Source organism: Chrysochloris asiatica, unplaced genomic scaffold (assembly GCF_000296735.1).
Source record: "Chrysochloris asiatica unplaced genomic scaffold, ChrAsi1.0 scaffold00028, whole genome shotgun sequence".
NCBI classification, from domain to species: Eukaryota; Metazoa; Chordata; class Mammalia; order Afrosoricida; family Chrysochloridae; genus Chrysochloris; species Chrysochloris asiatica.
The window spans coordinates 15727283-15748772 of record NW_006408546.1 but is presented as its reverse complement, the minus strand read 5'-3'; the positions used below and the strand labels follow the sequence as shown (position 1 = coordinate 15748772).

Here is a 21490-nt window from a genome sequence, read left to right as displayed (position 1 = left end):
CACTTCTCAGAAACCCTATAGAGGGTCACTATGAGCACTTAACAACAACAATATATGTATAGATTACCTCTGGAAGGATACACAGTGAAGCACATATTCTGAGGGCACATTAAGACATTTTAGAGAACACTTACTCTGGTTCTTACCTTACAGCAGTGTGAGAAGATCTGACAGATGTACTCCTGGGTGTAGCGAGACCTGCTGAGCAGTGCCATGAGGTGCGGGATCACCGTGGCATCCTAGAGTGGATGGGAAGGAAAGTACAGCAACAGGATCTTAGGCACCACGACTAGACAAACTATTTCCATAAGCATAGTCAAGTCTTTTATCTTACCAGTAAATCAAATGTCTAATATAGTAAAATAAAACACAAGGCAAGGAAAAGGGTTTCATTAATATTCATCCGTGGCAACTTCCACTTCTTATAAAATGGACCATAAGGTCAATTAATTTAAATTTAAAGTGTTGAAGAGCAAAGATGTCAATTTGAGGACTAAGGTGCGCCTGACCCAAGGCTTGGTATTTTCAATAACCTCATATGCATGCGAAAGCTGGTCACTGAATAAGGAAGACTGTAGAAGAATTGATGCTTTAGAGTAATGGTTTTAGAGGAGAATATTGAAAGTGCCATGGGCTGCCAAAAGAACCAATAGATCCGTTTTGGAAGAAGTGTAGCCAGAGTGTTCCTTAGAGGCCAAGATGGACAAACTTCGCCTCTCAAACTTCGGACATTATGTTTGGTAAGGTGGAGGGTCAGAGAAAAAGAGGAAGACCCCCAATGAGATGGATTGGCCAAGTGGCAGCATTGATGGACTCAAGTGTGACAACAATAGTGAGGTTGGCCTAGGACTGGGCAGTGTTTCGTTCTGCTGTGCATAAGGTCACTATGAGTTGGTATTAACTCAATGGCACCTAACAACTACAACAAGGTCAATTAGAATTGCAAGTCCCAGCTGTTCCTTGGAAACCATATGCAGGGTCATTATGTGTCAGCTGACTCAACAGAACTTACCAACAATAACATATACAAATTATTTTTGCAGCATTATTTTGTCAGAGTGAGGAAATTCTTACTTTCCTCTCCTGTAAACTACTTTTATCTCCACATTAAAACAAAACCATTTCAATAAAACTCTTCACAGAAATCTACTCTGGAACTGTGAGGTAATTTGATATATAATAATTAATAGCATAAAGGAGGAATTAATGTATCAAAATAAATCTTGAAAATGTGGACTCTGAGATAAGTATCACAAATCACTAACAATCTCTCAAATTGCAAGGAGCCATTTTAAATCTACATAAGACGGTTTATACAATTAGCATCTTCTTATTGCCCACTCTCTGCCTACTGCTGACACTTAGCAACACATAGGGTAAGATAAGAGACAAGAGTCAACCCAACCTGCTGCAAGTCTCTTTCATTTAGAAGTAAAGGAATTGAAAGTTGAAAGGGGGATTTTGACCTGAACCACAGATGGAAAAGGAGACTTAGCTCAAGTTCTAATCGCACACTGCTGGTGATAAGATAGACTACTGCCTTTGCATCCATTCTGACTCACAGCGACCCTATATAAGGATTCAACCAGGCTTCCAGGAGATCTTCTGAATGTGGAGATTCTGATTCAGTAGTTCTGGAATAAGAACTACACTTTTGCATTTTAACTAGTTCCCAGGAAATGGTTATGGTCCACAGACCGTAACTGGAGAAACTTCACAAAAGACAACAAAGAGCAAAGAAACTCACAAGAACATCACTGTCAGAAAAAAAAAAAACAAGATTTGAGGTTTCCTTTAGATGAAAAGAATGCTTGGGATGTATGAAGGAGCTTCAAAAGCTTATTTTAAAAAAAGAATTAAAAGATAATGGAATTTTTACACAAATTCTTTGAAGTCCACTCATATAAGCTGGAAAATGATAATTCCCTAGAAGAAGAATCTCTTTCCCTTGCTTGTTCTCTAACCCTTTGTGTGAGATGTCACAAGCAGTTTAAAAACAAAATGAAAAATTTATAAAAACCTCAAAGAAAATCAGGTACTTATTATTTCTTAAGAAAGGATGATAAGAAACTGGGGGAGGGGAAACAAGTTTCAGTGGCAGAAGACATGGAAGCAGGGAGGTCAAAAGAGAACTTCTATTAAAGTCTGCGAGCTACAGCCATCTCCTTCCTTTCCCCCAATGCTCTTCCATCTCTCCTTTTTCCTTTGCTACAATATTCCCATCCCATTTCTTCACAACTGCCTCATTTGGGCCAATTGTACTAGATATTTGCAATGGAAGGTTGATTAAACAGGCTGAAAAAAGTTACATCATTTGCCCAAAGGCACCCATCTGACAAACAGAATTTCAAATTCGAAATCTTGCCTTCCTCTTGATAGAAGGCCCTAGCTCTAGGTTCAGTGCCCAAGTTTCTGGGACAGGGGGCCTCTATACAAACTTAGAGGTCATTTCATTACTGAAACACTGCTCTCTGTCATTTGCCCCCTCAACTAACACCTTTCATGGATTCTCCACTATCTCGGAAGTATAAAATTTGAGGCATAAAATCGAGATGTTTCATAATTTAGACACACCCCACTGTGAAATTCCCCACTTAACCTCACTGGGTCTTAACTTTTCTTATGTATTAAAAAGGCTAAGGTTGCCTAAGCCAGAGTTTTCCAAATTATGCACTGTGACCCATTAGTAGGTCATGAAAGAAATCAGCTGAAGATTGAGGAGACAGGAGTCAAAGCAGCTGACCAGGATCGACTTCTATCCCTATTACTGGGTAGGACTGAGAAGAGAGGAGAAGCTCCTAGAGTGTAAAAAGGCAGGTGATATAGTTTAATCTCTTTGTAAACATGACGACAACAGGACCTTATTGAAAAGAGACTTGTGCTATTTGCTACAAGGACAGCCCTTCTTTATGGTATGATGTGACAGGATATCCCGGGTCCAGGGCTGCTTACAGGAAATCAGTGGTTCTCAAAACCAGCAGCATCCAGAACACTTGTCTGAAATGCATATTCTCGGGATCCATTTGATTCACTGCGTCAGAAACTCTGGAAGTGGAGACCAGCAGTCTGTGATTTATCACGCACCTTTAAGGAATTCTGGTGCATGCTCAAGTTTGAGACCCACTGCAGTAAACAATCTACGGGTTTATGAGGCATAACTCTTTGAAGAATGTCAAACAACATAAATCTCTGAATTATAAAATCGAGCTATTTCATAATTTAGACATTCCTTGCTGTGTGAGGTGAGCCACAAGTTTCACTTACAGACCTTATGCCTCATCCTGGACAAGAGCAGCATGAGTCCGATATGAAGGAAGGACTAGGGAAACCAGGTGAAATAGCCCCTCTCCCCACTTGATACTTGCTCTGCCTATGTCTCTTGATTGCTTATATTCTTTTTGGGGGGTGAGAGGTGGGGTGGGTACAGGAATAAGGAGTTAGGTTTAGGACTATAGCTAGATCTAGAGTTTCGTGTAGTATCGGGATTATGGTCAGGACTAGGGTTAGGAGCAGGGGTTAAGCTAAACTTGATTCTGCATAAGCAAAGCTTAATTCTGGATAAGATCTCAGATTCATGTGTGTCTAATTTGACAATGTGATCCTTTGTGTTAGCTTAGCGAATCACAACCGGGATTTATTTCTTTAAAAAAAGACTAATATAGAAACTAGAGTACATTCCATTTATGGAACTGTTTTGTTTAACTTGTTCCAAGATACATACAGGCACACATAAATTGACACATGTGCATAGTGTGGCAATGTAAAATGCATTTTTTACAACTGACTATGGATAAAAAGTACTCAAAAATGTTGTCCTGGATCATCTTCATTAAGAAAGTCCCATGTAATCATTAAAATCACTATGGAAAATGGTATGGCATGTCCTCAAAACATTAAAAATAGAAATAGCTTAAGATCCAGCAATACTACTCCTGTTGTTGTTGTTAAGTGCTGTGGAGTCGGTTCTGACTCATAGAGACTCTGTACAGTGTTTCTGAGGCTGTATATCTTTATGGGAGCAGAAAGCCTCATTTTTCTCCTGTGAAGCAGCTGGTAGTTTCGAACTGCTGACCGTGACAGGAGCAGACTGATTTGTAACCACTACGCTACCAGAGTTCTATAAATGGAATGTACTCTAGTTTCTATATTAGTCTTTTTTTAAAAAAATAAATCCTGGTTGTGATTTATTTTTTCCTTGGTATATACCCTAGAGGTGTAGAAACAGAGACATTGACAGACTTTTACACACCTATTTTACTGCAACACTATTCACAAAAGCAAAAAATGGAAACAGCCTTAACTGCTTTTCAACAAATGAATGGATAAGCAAAACGTAGTACATATACTCAATGGAATTCTTACACAATCATAAAGAAAAGTGATGAGTCCCTGACACATATTATACCATGGATGAATCTGGTGGATATACTGCTAAATGAAAGAAGTCAATCATATGAAAACAAATATTGCAAGATCCTATTTTTATAAAAAGACAGGAATAGATATATATGCGCAGACCAATGTTCACTGGTGGTTATCAGGGATGAGGCGGGAGAGGCGGGAAAGGACGGGGAATTACTAACAGAATCGAATGTGCACATAATATAATGAGCACAGATTGACCAAAGTAGACAATCCCACAAAGAAAATGAAAGAAAAAAAGTCCCATGAGATCAAGAGATCAAAGGACATCCTTATAATCCTTGAGGCTTTCAAACCACTGAATGACTCTGAAGATCTCTGGATTCTCTCAGACTTATCCTCTGATTCTTAACCATAAAGAAAGCTTCTTGCAAACTGGTTCTAGTCCATCTCTCCAGTGGAATGCTACTTCTGATGCCCTCCCTCCATTAGACAAGTATTCAGCCCACCATCCTGCATAGTCTTTCTCAAACAGATCCTTCCTAAAAAGGCATCCTTCTTCTCCACTTCTCTAAATTTACTAGATTATTTAAGACCTAGGTCAAATTCTAGGTTCTCTGTAAAGTCTACTCTGCTGGACTCTCACCTAAAGTGAGCTGAACACTGCAGGCTCACATAGCATTGAACACACTGCCTTAATTTGTACACACAGAGAGATGTAAAACTGGGACTTCTTTAATAGCTTGTAAATTCATCAAAGTCCATGACTTCTTTACACAGCCTAGCCCATTTGATATTCATAAAATAAGAACTCATACTTGAGACCTTTCTGAAACACGACACAGCAATGCTGTGTTCTGAGAAGCCAAGTAAATGAGGGCCTATTTGAGGCGTAACTGATGCCTCCAAAGATTCACAACTCACTGTGTACAGAAGCTCCTCGGGAGTGACAGGGCTCGTGAAGATAGTGCGCAGGCACCGGAGGCAAGCTTCAATAAACTTCAGGTCTGAAGACAGGAGTCCTGTTGAAAGAAATCAGATTTGGAACTCTTCCTTTCAACTTTATGAAGTATTTTTAAAGTAATTAAAATACTGAAAACTGATTTTAATCTTTACTTGTACAAAAATGGTTTCCCTACCTACCTTGCAGTAAGGCAGGGATAATATGGCAGTCCAATAGAGACTTGACATTGTTTTCAGTACCCATAGCAAGACTTCCCAATACCACTGCACATTCAGTTTTTAGCTCTGTGCTTGAGGTTTCTTGCTGAAGTAAGTACAACAACCTAAAAAGAAGGAATTTGATTCACAGGAAAGAATAAAAAACTTAAAATAACGAAAAGTAACGTGACAGACAGAGGCTATCAATATATTCCCCCATAATACTGACATTTCCCATTTTTGACAATAGCAAAAAATTTACTATTCAACTAGTTTGCGCATTAATATGTACATTTGGCAGTAACAAAAACTCAGGCGTAAGGTGAGAATAATACTGGCTGTGACAATTCAAGTTATGAGTCACCTTAGCCAGGCCATGATCCTCAGTGGTTTACCAGGTATGTAATGATATAATCTGGCATCTATGCAATGATATAGTCAGCCTCCATTTTGTGACCTAATGTGGCCATCATCTATTTTTACATAACATTGATTTCCCCATAACAACCTAGTCTTGGAACCTAACCATGCCAGTAAGCGAGGAGTGTGCGTATTGATGTATATATTAAACACTAATCCCTTAAGAAAGTACTCCTGATCTCCACTGAGTGGTTTCCAATCTGTCTGGATGGGGCTGATGAAAAGGAGAGGAGATGGGGATAGGACTCTTATGGTAGCACTGATAACTGCTATCAGGACTGACTATGAGTGTTGGAAATGTAAAGGTGGACATTTTGTAGCAAAAGGAGGGGAGTGACAGACTTTGCAGTCCAGGAGCAGAGGTCCCTGGAATCATCAAGGGAGAAGAGTGGAGTGTGGGACCCTACCCAGAGTAGCAATGACGCCAGAGATGAAGGCAGAGACACTGTGTGCTGATGGTCAGGGGCAGGCTTGTGGGGTGTATGTACTCTTTGGTTGTTTGATACTGCATGGAGGGGACTGTAACCATTGCAAAGAAATGAAATATGACAGGATGAATGTAAAGCTACTGTTCTCTCATATAAACTATCACATAATTCACAATAAAAATTTTAAAAAAGAAAAGAAAGTACTCTTGGTGGGGCGCTGGAGTCCAGTTCAGCACTGAATTGCAAATCACAAGATCGGCAGTTTAAACCCGCCAGCTGCTTCTTGGAAGCCCTATAACAGGGTCGTTGTGACTCAGAACTGACCTGATGGCACTTAACAACAACAATCCCCTAAGAAACGCTGAGAGCTTTATAGTAACTAAAGCTCATATATACAAGGGGGTTTCAATTTGAGGGAAAATTACATTACTTTTTAATTAAATTTTTCCATACACTTTTTGAAACCTCCTTGTATTTTGATGTTAAAACCATTAAAGCGATTAATCTGATATCAAAAGACATAAAATAAGAAACATATAAGAGAAAAAATTCAAAACACTAAAACTTCTGAGTGAAAAATTTACAGCAATTGTACACAAAGACTAGTTCTGAGTAGCAATGCAATGAGGACATTCTTTAATTGGCACTACCTGCCAAAATGAAGCTTAGTAGGTTATCAGAAGAAATTTTTGAAAGAAAACTTTTTTTCTTTTAAACTTAGAAAGGAAGAAATCTTTTTAAAAAATCATTATTAATCTGATTACAAAAAACTGTCAGGGCATACCTGCTACCAAATACTTTGAAAGGGATCACATTAGAAGGTCCCGAAAAGAGCTGCAAAATATGTGGAACTCAAAATTATTAAAAATAAAAATTAAACCAGGCTTACTGGTCAGAAAGAGACTGTTGTTGCCTGGAAGGGATTGCAATCATTGAGATGAAACAAAGTGTATGATCTATTGAATGTAAAACTGATGATCTTATCTGTAAATCTTTCAATCAATTCACAATGAAAAGTTTAAACGAAACAAAAAAAAGTGCCAGGGCTCTGAAAGAATGGAGAACGTCTCATGTTTGTGCACGCCCTTTAGTACAGGTTCAATGACCTTCCTGAATTTCCAAAAGAGAAAGCATTCACCTTATAGTTTCTATTCTCAGCACTTTAATATCTTTAAGAGGTACTTCCAATACCTCAAGGCACGATTTTTAAAAATTAAAAGACTTTCTAAAATAGAACAAACAATACAGAAAAACATGGGTCTTATGGTTGAGAGCAGAAATGCTATCTAAGTGGTAGAAAAGAGGGTGACAGCAAACATACCTTGGAACAGCTCCTAAAACAATGAGGTTGGCTTTCTGTTTGTTGTTTCCAATTACAGCATTTTTCATGTCTCTGAAATCGGGGAAAGAGAAAAAGATATATAAAGTATGTTGAAATATTACAGAACAATTCAAATCAATTTCAGTTTATTTTTATTATGCAACATCTTGGGTTGGCAAATACAGAAGTTTATGACAAAGTGAAAGCCCGTGGCCCTTTTTTACTTTGAATACCAAAGAGCTGGGGCAGGGTTCAGCTAGTGACCACGGGGCTGAACAACAGGAGACAGGGACAATGAGGAGGGAGTGGGAAACATCCTGAGGTCTGGCAAAACATTTCCACTACAAAGAAAATCGAATTCTTTTAAAAAGAGCACCAGTCCTTTGAATATAAAGGAATATAGGCCACATGAAATATAAGCAACCAGCCCACAGAACAGAAGTATATTTGACCTTGTTTCAGGAACCAAAGCTTTGTTCCCTATTTTCTCTTTCTCTGACTTCTTTGGACTATTCTTTGAATGATTTCATTTGACCACCTTTATTGTCTTTCTGGATTCCTCATGTAGCACGTACACTGGAAAATCAGTTTGAACTGTAAATGCTGCTCCTTAGAAGCCCGATACAGGGTCACTACGAGTTGGAACCAACTCGAAGACAGTTAACAACAACAACAACAACATCTTATTATGGAGACCTGGTGGCACAATGTTTAAATGGCTAACCAAAAGGTTGGTGGTTCAACCACACCAGTAGCTCCAAGGGAGAAAGATGTGGCAGTTGACTTCTGTAGGATTTATGGGCAGACTGGGAAACCATAAGGGTCAGTTCTACTTTGTTCTATGTGGTATTACTGAGTCAGAATCTACTGTTGTGTCTCAATTTACCCAGATGACCACTCAAGACTCTCAGGACCAGCAAGGAAGCCTGTATTAGCTGGCCAGCTAATACAACCTCCCTAAAAGTGGGAATGACTTGCAGCCCTGACCCAATTTTTCAAGGAGTATTTATACATAGGCAATCTGACATAATCTTGCACAAACCAGGGGTAGGGTATATGCATAAGCCATTAGGGTATGGCTAGGGGTTCATCTGCTGGGACTGTTGGATGTATGCATCAGCTGTTTGACAGAAGCAAAAACAAGCTATGGTTAGTTAGGAGGGCGAGGGGAGGTGCAACTGAAAAAGTTCCTACTTAAAAGTTTTCCACTCAGAAAGGATTTGAACATGCAGGGGCTACGGATGATTCAAAAATGGAGTCAGGGTAGCGTTACACTACTCGATGGCAAGGGTTTGTATTGGATATGGCTTTATTAGCTGTACCTTTTTGGGTTTTGTTTTTTAATTTTGTATTTGCTTTAGATTTTCCAATATGCATCTTTTCATTTATCTCTATCTCCAAGTAATATTATCCGTTTTACCATGAATAGTACAAGCTTTGTAAAAGAATACTTCCATTTCCCTATCCATTCTTTTTGCTGTTCTTGTCACACATATTATTTTTATGTTAGAAACAACGTAACATAATGTTACCCATCTCTACTTAAGCAGTCAATTATCTTTTAAGAAGGCTAAAATCTTTTAAATTTATCACCTATTTGCCAATATTTTTTATTATGGATATACACAATCTTTACTTCATCAACAGCAGAACCCTCTGTAGGATAAGTACTGGACTGCAAACTACAAGGCTGGCAGTTAAACCCCACCAGCCACTCCATGGGAGAAAGCTGAGGCTTTCTGCTCAAAGAATTACAGCCTACAAAAACATAAACAGGGTTGCTAAGAGTCAGAATACACTCAACTGCACTTAACAACATCAGTGAAGCACACAAATTTGTGATTGGTTCCAAATGACATCTGGAGAACCAGAAAAAAAAAAAAAAGACCCAAAGTAACCCAGTACTATCAATACAATGCTTTAAAAATACATACTTTAATGGGTCAGTTGTTGTTAGGTACTGTTGAGTCGGTTCCTACTCATAACAACCCTGTGCACAACAGAACAAAACACTGACCAATTCTGTACCATCCTCAACAACTGTTACGCTTGAGCCCATTGCTGCTGCCATTGTGCCAATCCATCTTGTTGTGGGTCTTCCTTTTTTGCATCCACTCTCCATTTTACCAAGTCCTTCTCCATAGACTGGTTCCTTCCTGGTAACTTGCCCAAAGTATGTGAGACAAAGTCTTGTCATCTTGGCCTCTAAGGAGCATCTGGCTGCACTTCTTCCATTACAGATTTGTTTACTCTTCAGGCAGTCCATGGTACTTCCAATATTCTTCTCTAACACCATACCTCAGATGTAGCAATTCTTCTATGGTCTTCCTCATTCTCTGTTCAAAGAACACTTTTAAGAGGTCTTTCTTGTACAGCAGATTTTCCTAATGGAATGCGTCATTTGATTTCTTGACTGTCGTTTCCATGACTGTTTATTGTGGATCCAAGCTAACTGAAGTCTTAAACAACTTCAATCTTTTCTCCATTTAGCATGATGTTGTTTATTGGTCCATTTGTGAAGATTTTTATTTTCTTTACATCGAGGTGCAATCCTTACGGAAGGCTGGAGTCTTCGATCTTCATCAGTAAGTATTTTAAGTCCTCTTCCCATTCAGCAAGCAAGGTTGTATCATCTGCATATCACAAATTGTTAGTCATCTTCCTCCAATCCTGATGTCACATTCTTCTTCACATAATCCAGCACCCTGGATTATTTGCTCAGCACACAGACTGAATAAGTATTGGTGAAACAATATAACACTGGCGTATACTTTTCCTAATTTTAAACCATTCAGTATCCCTTATGAGCACAATTATTCTAGAATACCCATCCTTCACAATGTTATCCATAGTTCATCATGATCCACACAAATGACTTTAAATAAATCAAATAAAGCACAAGTAAACCTCTTTCTGGTATTCTCTGCTTTCTGCCAAGATGCATCTGACATCAATAATGATATCCCTGGTTCCACTTCCTCTTCTGAATTTGGCCTGAATTTCTAGCAGTTCCCTGTCAATGTATTGTTGCAGTTGTTTTTGAATTATCTTCAGCAAAACTTTACTTGCATTTGATTTTAATGATATTGTTCTATGATTTCCGTATTTTTCTGGGTCATCTCTCTTTGGAACGGACACAAATATGGATCTCTTTCAAATGGTCAGCAGTGTCATTTTAATCAAGAACATTAGAATACTACATGGTTCTATAGGGCACTGGTTCTCAAAGGTGGGGGTGGAGGCCTTGTTGTGTCCCCTGGAGCATTTCAGGAGTTTGAGAATGTTTGGAAATTTCTACCCAGGGTTTTACAAATGGGCAGAAAGCATTTTTTTTGTTGTTTCTGTTTTAAAGAAAATTGAAAACTTCACAACTGTTATTTGCCCTGTAAACTAAAGGTAGTTTTTTTTTTTTTTTTTTTTTTTTTAACAAAAGTAATTCATTTTGGAAAGTGTGACAACCAACAGAGTAGTACTGATGGTATGTGAGATGTCAATGCCACACATCTGTATCATTCCTAATCTGCAGCTCTTGCATTCATACCACCACTTTGTTAAGCTTTTTGGTGTAGTCACATCCAAGCAGTTACATACTGAAATATTCTCAATTATTTTTGTTGTTGTTGTTTTACAGGCAGGAAGCCATCATATTATTTTGGGACTGTGTTTATACGTAAATTATAGTTGTTGTTGTTGTTAAGTGCCGTCGAGTCGATTCCGACCCATAGCAACCCAGTATAGGGTTTCTGAGGAGCAGCTGGGGAGCTTGAATTACTGACACACTGGATGAGTATTTTGGGGAGCTTATTTTGGAATATAAAAAGAACCAGTTAGCTAAAAACTTTGAAACTGTAGCAGAGATCTTAATGCTATCAGACATAACATCCTCTTGTTTTACCTATTTTCTAACACTCTTTGTACTATCCTGAAATTTACAGCTTCGGAAACTCTGTACCGGGTCGCTATGAGTCAGAACCGACTTCATGGCACATAACCACCAACCACCAAAAAAGATGTTAACTAACCAATAAATAAATGCTATTCAGGTGTTATTATTAAGGGATGCTAACTGATCATTTCTATAATAAAATTTAATACCAAAAGAGACACTAATTACCGCATGCACTCACTTTTAGCAGATCTAAGCTAATTCCTGAAATAAAGAATCACAGAGCCAGCAGCCAAATGAAGCTTCTCTCAGTCCTGATCACTATTCTCTCCTGCTTTCTCTCATCAGCTTATTCCACCCCCTAATACTTGTAGCACTGTAGAATAAGCACTGGACCGACCATAAGGTCGGTTTGAACTGAAAGGTCGGCAGTTCAAACTTAATAGCCGTTCCTCAGAAACCCTATACGGGGTCACTATAAGTTGGAAACCACTCCATGGCACTTAACAACAACAGTACTTTCCCTGGCTAACTTTACTCACCCTTTAGGTCTGAGTTTAGACTCCACTGTCACTTCCTCCAGGAAGTACTCCCTGACACTCCCAGGTCCCAATTAGGCTCGCCCCCTAGGTATTCTCTATCACCACACAATGCATTTGTTAGATAGTCTGTCTGCCCCTGACAGGTAAGAATGCCAGTCTAACCTGCAAAATTCTGAGAAACTATCAATGGATAGTTTAAGAAAAGTGATTCTAGGAAACTTACCACTGGGAAACCCATATTTTTATAATATGCAAATTTACAACTATTACCCAAGATGAAAGCAACAAGAAAACTATTCAAGATTTACATAGTACCTTAAGGTTTACAAAGCCATCTAAATCATTACTGTATTTAATTTCCAACACAGCCTTGAGTAATAGTAACCCCGTTTTCCAAATGAGGAAGCTACAATTCAGATTAGGAGCATCTTCAGACGCCTATAATAAATGACAGTCAGTCTCAACACTTCAATATTTAAGCCAAGTGTTTTGTTGTTTTTCCATTACCTGCAATCATAACTAAATGATTGAATACATTTCCTTTTTCCTTCAGTGTTTCAAGTTTATGTTTTTATAAACAGTAAAGGCTTTTCCAATTTTGGGTCAAAAACATCCTTTTCCCAACAGATCAGCAGCCTGCTGCTGCTGCATGCCATTGAGTTCGTTCCAACTCACAGCTATCCTGTAGACAGTTTTCAAGGGTATACATCTTTACAGAAGCAGTAAGGTTCATCTTTCTCTTGTGGAGCAGTTGGTGGATTTGAACTGCTAACCTGGTGGTTAACAGTCCAACATATAACCCACTATGCTACCAGGCCTACCAACTTTTAATGTTAACACAAACAAAACAGCTCTACTTGTATCTATTACTGACATCAACAAATAATTTTTTTTTATTTAGTTATGTGTCAGACTCTATGAAGGATACGATGAAACACCTGACTTAAAGAGTTTACACTTAATTTGGGAAGTGAAAAATAACAAAATGTAAGAATGTTGTCACAAAATCAGAGCTTACAGGATTGAGAAAGACAGATGTATAATAAGTTTAAGAGGTTTTGAGACAATGGTAGGAATTAAGATGAACCTTAAAAAATGGTCAGGACTTGGGTAAGTAGATGAGAAGGGCAAAGGAAAAAAATCACTCATAGAAGACTATATTAGAAAGGAATCAGGCATTGTCTGGGGCAGGTGATAGAGTCTGGATAAAAAAATGTTCACTTTAGAGTAGCATGGAACATAAAATCAGGAAAGTGATAGGGAGAAGAGACAAACTAAAAGGGGAGGGATTAAGTAGTCATATTTTTGATCAAAGGAAAGACATGAAGGAAGCAGTGACTAAGGAAGATATACTGAATGTGGAATGGACTAGAATTCAGACAGTACTAGAACACCAAAGTAACTGATATCCCTTCTTTGTGGTTCAAAGACCCTCCATGCTTACCACTAGCATGGTGTTGTTTTGTTGTCATTAAGTGCCATGGAGTCAGATCTGACTCATAGCGACCCTGTATAGGGTCTCCAAAGAGCAGCTGGTGAGCTTGAACCACTGACCTTGCAGTTCAAACCTACCTTGCAGGCCAGTGCAGCGCATTCTCTCTTAACTTATCTGACTCCCCTCTAAAGACTTATGACTCCTCCAGAGTGGTGTCTGTGCCATTCATCCTTATATGCCCCCACACTAACACTTGGTGGGACTCCTGGTATGGTGCTATAGGGTTAGCACGAACTGCAAACCACAAGCTGCTCTTTGGAAACCCTATTCAGGGTTTCCTGTCCCTATGAGTCGGAAGTGACTCCACAGCACTTAACACTAACAACACTTGTAAGTCACTCAATAACTACGGAAGGAATTCATCAATCCATTCAGGTACATGGGTATGTGAGACTGACTGCGGAAGATAACCTTAGGAATTATTAATGCAAAAGACACTTTGAGGAAGCAGCTAAGGTGACTTGAGCGGTACGGAAATGTGGTACAGGACATGCTCTGAGTGGTTGCCTGGGCACAGAGAAAACGATGACGGTTAGAGAACAAATCCCTTAGCAAGATCTGGAGTTTAGACACACTGGATCGTTTTTTACGTAAGTATCCAGATCACCCTGAGACCAGAAGAACTAAAGGGTGCCCAACTACTACAATCAACTGCTCTGAAATGGATCACATTAGAAGTTACCAGGTAGAATGGGAGAAAAATGTGGAACAAAACTCAAAATCATAAAAATGACCAGGCTTAATGGTTAAATAAAGACCAGTGGAACCCCTGAGCCTCTGGCCCTCAATCACCCTCCAGGTTTAGAAATTAACTCACCTGATTGCTCAATTTTCAGCCAAACAATGGACAGGTCTATAAAGGGAACAGTAATACTAGGGAAGTATGCTATGCATACCTCAGAATAACGATTTGAGATCAAAAGGGCAGCATTTACCCAAGGGCACAGTTCAGAAGGGTTAGGAACTAAGAAGAGATGGAACGGAAGCGCAGCGAGGACGTGTGATAAGGTGTGTTACACTGTGCAGATTGCAATCAGTGAGATGTAACAAAATGTGTATGAATTGTTAAACGGAAAATTGATTCAATCTGTAAACCTTCCATTCAAGCTCACCAGTCACTCCTCAGATACTCTATATTAGGTCGCTGTGAGTCAGCACCAACTCAACAGCTATTAATTAACAACAATAGAGAAAAAGGGTACTGAAGTTAAAATAATGTACCAAAATCAGAGTACCATGATGGGAATCAAAACCAAGAAAGAAACAGTGTTTTATTGTGTTAAGTAACACTCCCATTTTACACATTGCTATTAAAATGGAAAAAGTTGAAGAAGGGGGGGAATAAAAAAAGAACTGGGATCTATGGTGTAGTAGTGAATTATCTCATGTCTCTTCCATCCATAGTCTATAACTTCCAACAAATACGGTTTCTGCCCTGCTGGGTCTGGATAAGAGTAGGCGAGAGAAGATACCAAGAGAACATGATGTTGCAGTGGCTGTTAGCAGCGTTAACTCTAATTGTAAAAACCTGAAACTGTAGCATGAGTATAAAATGATACATCTTAGAAGCAAGAGAGGGAATCTCACTACCATCAAAGTAGAAGAGCCAGCAGTGGAGAGACTTCTTTGGACTTTGAGATCCCTGCACACTGAACCTCCTTGACCCAGGGTCAGAAAGCTGTGACCCTAGAGGAGTGGCTGGGTAGCAGCTACAGCAAAAATAAGAACCAGAGCATGAAACCGAGCAGAAGGCTTGTCAGTTCAAGGAGCAAACAAAGCTGAGTGATTTGGGGCAGGAAGTTTGCTTGTAGAGTGGGGTGTCTCCAGGCAGTTAAGTGTGTGTAGGTACGTGGGGAAGGTTAGGTTTGCTGATCCACTGAGCTAGAGCCAAGTGCCTTCAGGTTGAGGTTTATGGTAGAAAGGTGTGTCCTGTGGGCATTTATCAGCAACAGACTGGAACTGTGCCCTGAGCATTGCCTGATACTGCACTGTAACCTGTTAACTTCCCTAATAAACCCCATAACTGTATGTTGTCTGGTTTCTGTGTAACCCCTGAATTGGACTATCGAACTCAGGCAGGAAGGAGAGAATGCCAGGGAGGAATGGTTGGTGCTTCCTATTTGTACAGGATCTAAACTTTCAGGAGAAACAAAATTCCAGTCAATCAGGTATGAGCATATCTATTCCTAAAGTCAAGTCACATAAATCTTAACTGAAAAATCTAGTATCATCTAACAAAAACCAATTTAGCATTAAAAATATTGAAGGCTGAAGTTCCCATCTAAAGATCAATTATATGATTTTCTTTTTAAATCAGGATTATTTTTCACTTACCTGAAGAAGTTTTTGTTTAGCATTCTGTACATTCATTATCTGTCTAACTGGTATGAAATAGCCAAAGTATACAGTATACTGAAAATTACAATCTCTGAGTATAAAGTCTGACTACTTATGAAAACTCACTGTTCATGAGAAATTCAACTGTAAAATCAGAGAAAATATGTATTTTTAAGTAGCCAGAATAAGATGATATGGTAAACAACTTTTAAAAGTATTTGGAGTTTGAAAATTATAAGCACACTCACTGTTCTGGTCCCTGTAATTAATTATATTATGATGTTCTTTTGGGAGACTAACATTCACGCATGCAAGTAGAGCAAACTTTCTGGTATCCAGCGTAGTTAGGGAATGAGGTTTATTCATTTCCATTTAATTGAACTTTAACTTTAATTGAAGTTACTATTGCCATACATGAACTGTCAATTAGACTACAATGATCTAAGTTATTTATATCATAAGGCTTTGATTCAGGAGGCACTTAAGAAATCTATACCATACTTGACACTTGAGCTCAAAAGTCAACTTAGAAAAGTATTATGTGGAGTCCTGGTGTGGTTCTGTGGGCAAATGCACTGGACTGCAAGGTCGGTTTAACTGCAATGTCGGAGGCTCAAGCTCACCAGCAGCTCCTTGGAAATCCTATACAGGGTTGCTATGAGTCAGAACTGACTCAGTGAAACTTAGCAACTCTTGGACTCTTGGTGTGGCACTATAGGATAAGCATTGGACTACAAAATGTAAGATCAGCATTTCAAACCCACCAACTACTCCTCAGAAACCCTACACAGGGTTTCTGAGTTGGAACGGACTCAATGGCACTTAACAACAGCAATATATATAAACTGGAGTCCTAGTATGGCACCATGGGGTAAGGACTACACAGTAAGGTTGGTTTTGAATCGCAAGGTTGGTGGTTCAAACTTACCAGCAACTTCTCAGACACCCAATACAACAACACATATATAAACTAAGAAGCCCTGGTAGCATAGTGGATTACAATGAGCTGAGCTACTAATCGTTGTCAGTTCAAATCTGCCAGTCACTCCATGGAAGAAAGAGGAGGCTTTCTGCTCCTGTAAAGATTTACAGCCTTGGAAATCCTACATATGGACGCCATGAGTCTGAACTGACTTGGTGGCACATAACCACTACCACCATATATATACAAATTGCAGAGAATTGAGGATTTAATAATTTAGTTCATTCTTATAAATAAATGACCCTGTGATTTCGAATTTTAGAACGTAGTTTCAGATACAGATCTGACTGATACAAAATCAGGACCAAATTTACTGTAAATAATACTTAATTTTCTTTCCATAACATCTCATTGTTACTTGTTGACAAAAAAGGAACACACAAGTTTGAAAATTAAATATTAGCTTAGAAATAAGGGATTAACTTTTTGTTTTATCAGTGTGCAATTACAAATCATCTTACAAGCTCCAGAAATGATGAAGAGTAAATTTAATAAGTCAAAACATTTTCTAGGATATGGATAAATATTTTCTATATATTTAATCATTCCAAGGATTAATCCTGGTGTGGCGCTGTAGAATAAGTACTCAACCACAAAGTTGGTTTAAACTGCAAAATTGGTTTAAATTGCAAGGACGGCAGTTCAAACACACCAGTCACTCCTTGGAAACCTTATACAGGGTCGCTATGAGTTGGAACCGACTCAACGGCACTTAACAACAACAACCACCATTCCAAAGAAAATAAAAAATATGTTAAAACATTAGGATATAATATGGCAGCATACAGTTAAGTGGTATTATACAATATGAAGCGATACATACACATACAAATATATTTGTTCTTGATGTTCAAAGTTAATGCTACATACATACACACACATAGTTATCCATGTGCAAGTAAAGACTATGTTAATTTGATCTAATAATTCACGGAGAATCTTGCCATCCTTTTAATCATAATTTTGTGACTGAATTCTACCTCAGGATACACAGGATTCAATAAGACTCATGTCATTGGGTAATAAGGTAATCTTAGTATATATATGTTTACCCATAGCACTTTTTAAAGTAACAGAATAAAAACACACGAAACAAGATTTCTTTTGCAGTGTTTGATTCTGTTGTGCACACGGTCACTAGGAGTCACCTAACAACAAAACAACTTTTGAAGTATCCTAACTCTTAAACATCAAAATTAAACTAAACCTCAAAAACCAAAGTTTTGTTTCACAAGATGCTCATATCTTTATCTCATGAGAATGAATCTGTCTACATTCTGCTGAAATCAGTACATAACTGCCTAGTCCTAGAAAACTATGTAGCCATTGCCAAGATAAGCTCATTTCATAAATACATCAGTGTACTTCAGAAGAGATTTTTTTAGGCATGGATTGTTGGAGAAAACCACACAGTTCTATAGTATTCACAATTACCTGTCTGAGTTCACCAGAGGCTCCAATCTAGCTTTCTGATTCTATTCAACTTTGAACCTACAAATCCAGCCATGTTTGCTTATATTATCTTTTGTATAGCAATAAAAATAAGAGGGATATCTGGCATGAGGGAACTCACTCAATGGCACCTAACAACAATGATTTAAACAAGTTCAAAACCTGCAGTGCTTAAATAGCTTTGACAATTTACAAAAACCAGTTAATCATCTGCAACTAGGCGATTTAACAGGGTTGCATCAATGCTATAGTAACTTCAAAAAATATTCTGTAACTGTTTTAAGATCTCTACACTAGCGGAAGCTCAGAATTGCAATTTAGGATACTTTATCAGATATAAAAGGGGGCTTCAAAAAGTTTGTGGAAAAATGGAAATGAAAATATAATGGAATTATTCATAGATTTTTTTTCTCTACATTTTATTATTTCAAACCAGGTGAACAGTTCCATAAAACATGTGAAAAAAGCAAGGAAGTGTTCAGTGCTAAAGGACTCAGGCCTGGGGAGAAGGCATGAGGGGCCTGGCCCCTCAGTAGGCAGCAGTGGTTCCTAGGTTAGTGCTAAGGAGCTACATTTAGCGTAATGGAGCCAGGGCCCAGGGCTACCGGGTGGGGCCCCCAGTGATGTTGGCAGTTGTCTGGAACGGCCCTTGAAGCCCTATTCTGTGGAGGGCAGGGCAACAGTGCTGTCCCCACACGGGGAAAGCCAGCAGAGGGGTGGGTGTAAACACACAGACACACTCAAGGCACGGAATCACTGGAGGGCATGAGAGTGGGTAGGAGCTGGTCAAGACCTGACAGTTTTAAATAGTTTTTCTCTAAAAAGTTTTCTACTTTTTTTTTTTTTTCCTTTTCTTTTTTTAAAAAAGCTACGAGAAGGAGCAGGTGGACTGTGGTCTCTAGGAATGGTGGGATCTCACAATTCTTGTGCTTTTTTCTTTGGGGCCTCCAAGCAGTAGGGTTAGAGTAGAGTAGGAGGACTGCAGTAGGGAAAGTAGGAAGCTCCCTGTAAACATGTGGACTTGAGCTGGGTTGGAGGCTGGTATTAATTAGGTGAAGCCAGGAGTCCCAGGTTGGAGAAGTAGGTCTCTCCAACCACAGGCCTTAGAGACTCAAGCGTGGGCTTCCCCAGCTGCCCCATCCCCCCACCCATCCCCCACCCCACCCCAATCACAGAATAAGACAATGGGTAAAAATCAGAACAAATGCCCAGGAAGGAGGTACCAGGGCCATTCCAGGCACCTCAGCTAAGGGCAGGCTTCAAATCAGGAGGCCTGTGACAAACCTCTCCCCCAAATCTTTAGAGAAGAGGGTTTGGGGGAGCCAAGAGCAGAGACAGGAAAGGAGGGAGAAGCGGTCAGTGGGCCAGGTGGGGAGCATGGTCCTCTTGCCCCCATCTTCCTCAGGTTAGGGGGAGCAGAGTCGGTGGTGGTCCATCCTGCCAAGCCCTGCTGCCCCTCAGAAGAGGCCTCAGTCCTTCAGGTTGTTCTTGATGATGACATCGGTGACGGCATCAAACACAAACGCACGTTCTTGGTGTTGGATGCACATGTGAAGTGTATGTAGATCTCCTTGGTGTCTGCGCTTGTTCAGGTCCTCAAACTTGCTCTGGATGTACCTGGCTGCCTCGTCGTACTTGTTGGCCCCTGTGTACTCAGGGAAGCAGATGGTCAGGAGGCTGTGTGTGATCTTCTCCTCGAACAGCTCCTTCTTGTTGAGGAAGAGGATGATGGATGTGTTCGTGAACCACTTGTTGTTGCAGATGCTGTCAAACAGCTTCATGCTTTCATGCATGCGATTCATCTCCTCATCCTCAGCCAGCACCAGGTCATAGGCACTCAAGGCCAGGCAGAAGATGTTGGCTGTGACACCTTCAAAGCAGTGGATCCACTTTTTCCGTTCAGACTGCTGACCACCCACATCAAACATCTTGAAGTGTAGGTCCTTGAAGGTGAAGTGCATTTCTACAATGCCCGTGGTCTTCACCCAGGTCCGCAGCACATCCTGTTGTATGGGGATGTAGTCATTCTGTGCGATTCGCTCCAGATCGTTCAGGTAGTAGGTGGCCGAGTCATTGAGCTGGTATTCCCTCGAGCAGCCAAAGCAGGACTGTACACCATGGTCAGCCCAGAGCCTCCGGATGACGCTGGACAGGTCCTCCGGGAGCATGTCCTGCTCCTTGGCTGTGCAAGACAGTGCAAACAACTGCCTGGCATCATCCGCTTGAGAGGGGTCGGCAAAGTCAATCTGCAGGTTGCCCATGGCCTTGACGATGGCCATGATGGACTGGATGGTGTTACTGTAGACAACTGCCCGGTACTGCAGGCATTCCTCCTCTGAGTAGCCATCCTCGTGGATGATCTTCATCTGCTTGATGATGGTATTCTTTCCTGACTCTCCAGCACCCAACAGCAGCAACTTCACCTCCTGAGCTGCCTTCTCGCCAGCCTCTCGCAGGTTCTTGTTGATCATATTAGAGCGCTTGGCCGCCGCCTTGTCCTCGGCACTCACGGTGCAGCCCATTCTGCCGTTCGTCCAGCCTGGCCGCCGTCCGGCCCCAACATGGCCCCCGGCCCGGCTTGGACCCGCCCGACCCACTTGGCTTCCCCACTGGCCCTCTGAGGGCAGCTCTCGGGTCGGTAGTTCCGAACGTCTTTATTCATAGACTTTTGAAGCCCCTTTATAATCATCCCTCAGTATCCAAAGGAGACTGGTTCTAGGACCCCCTCAGAGACCAAAATCTACAGGGCTGCTCTTTATATAAAGTATATTTTATATAAAGGTATTTGTATATAACCTTCTCATATACTTTAAATCATCTCTAGATCACGTGTAACACCTAATACAATGTAAACAGCACTTTACACTTCTGCTTAGCCTTTGAGAGACTGACCAATTAATTGTTCCCCCCAACCTCAATATTTTCTAATTGGCTGCAGAACAGTGGATGTGGAGGGTCAACTGTAGTTTATGACTTACACAGGTGACTTCTCTCTTCCCTTTGATCATATCTCACTCCATACTTAATGAGGTCATACTTAATAATATATTTGAAAATATTATAGAAAATTTTTCTGCTCCTTTATAGAAAAGGAACTGATTCTG

At 39.9% G+C, this 21490-nt stretch overlaps 1 protein-coding gene and 1 pseudogene across 4 annotated transcripts in view; both read right to left on the bottom strand.

Moving 5' to 3' along the window:
- Positions 1 to 21490, bottom strand: part of ARMC8 (armadillo repeat containing 8) — a 150767-nt gene that overhangs the window by 86891 nt on the left and 42386 nt on the right. For 2 of the 4 annotated variants that reach the window (XM_006846611.1, XM_006846613.1), the window contains 4 exons: positions 7693 to 7764; positions 5506 to 5648; positions 5287 to 5384; positions 147 to 239 (listed from right to left, as the gene is read on the bottom strand). In XM_006846611.1, the coding sequence (XP_006846674.1) occupies positions 147 to 239; positions 5287 to 5384; positions 5506 to 5648; positions 7693 to 7764 (406 nt within the window). The remainder of the gene's footprint in view (positions 1 to 146; positions 240 to 5286; positions 5385 to 5505; positions 5649 to 7692; positions 7765 to 21490) is intronic. The other 2 variants (XM_006846610.1, XM_006846612.1) reach the window with 1 other exon arrangement.
- Positions 19844 to 20908, bottom strand: LOC102811716 (annotated as a pseudogene).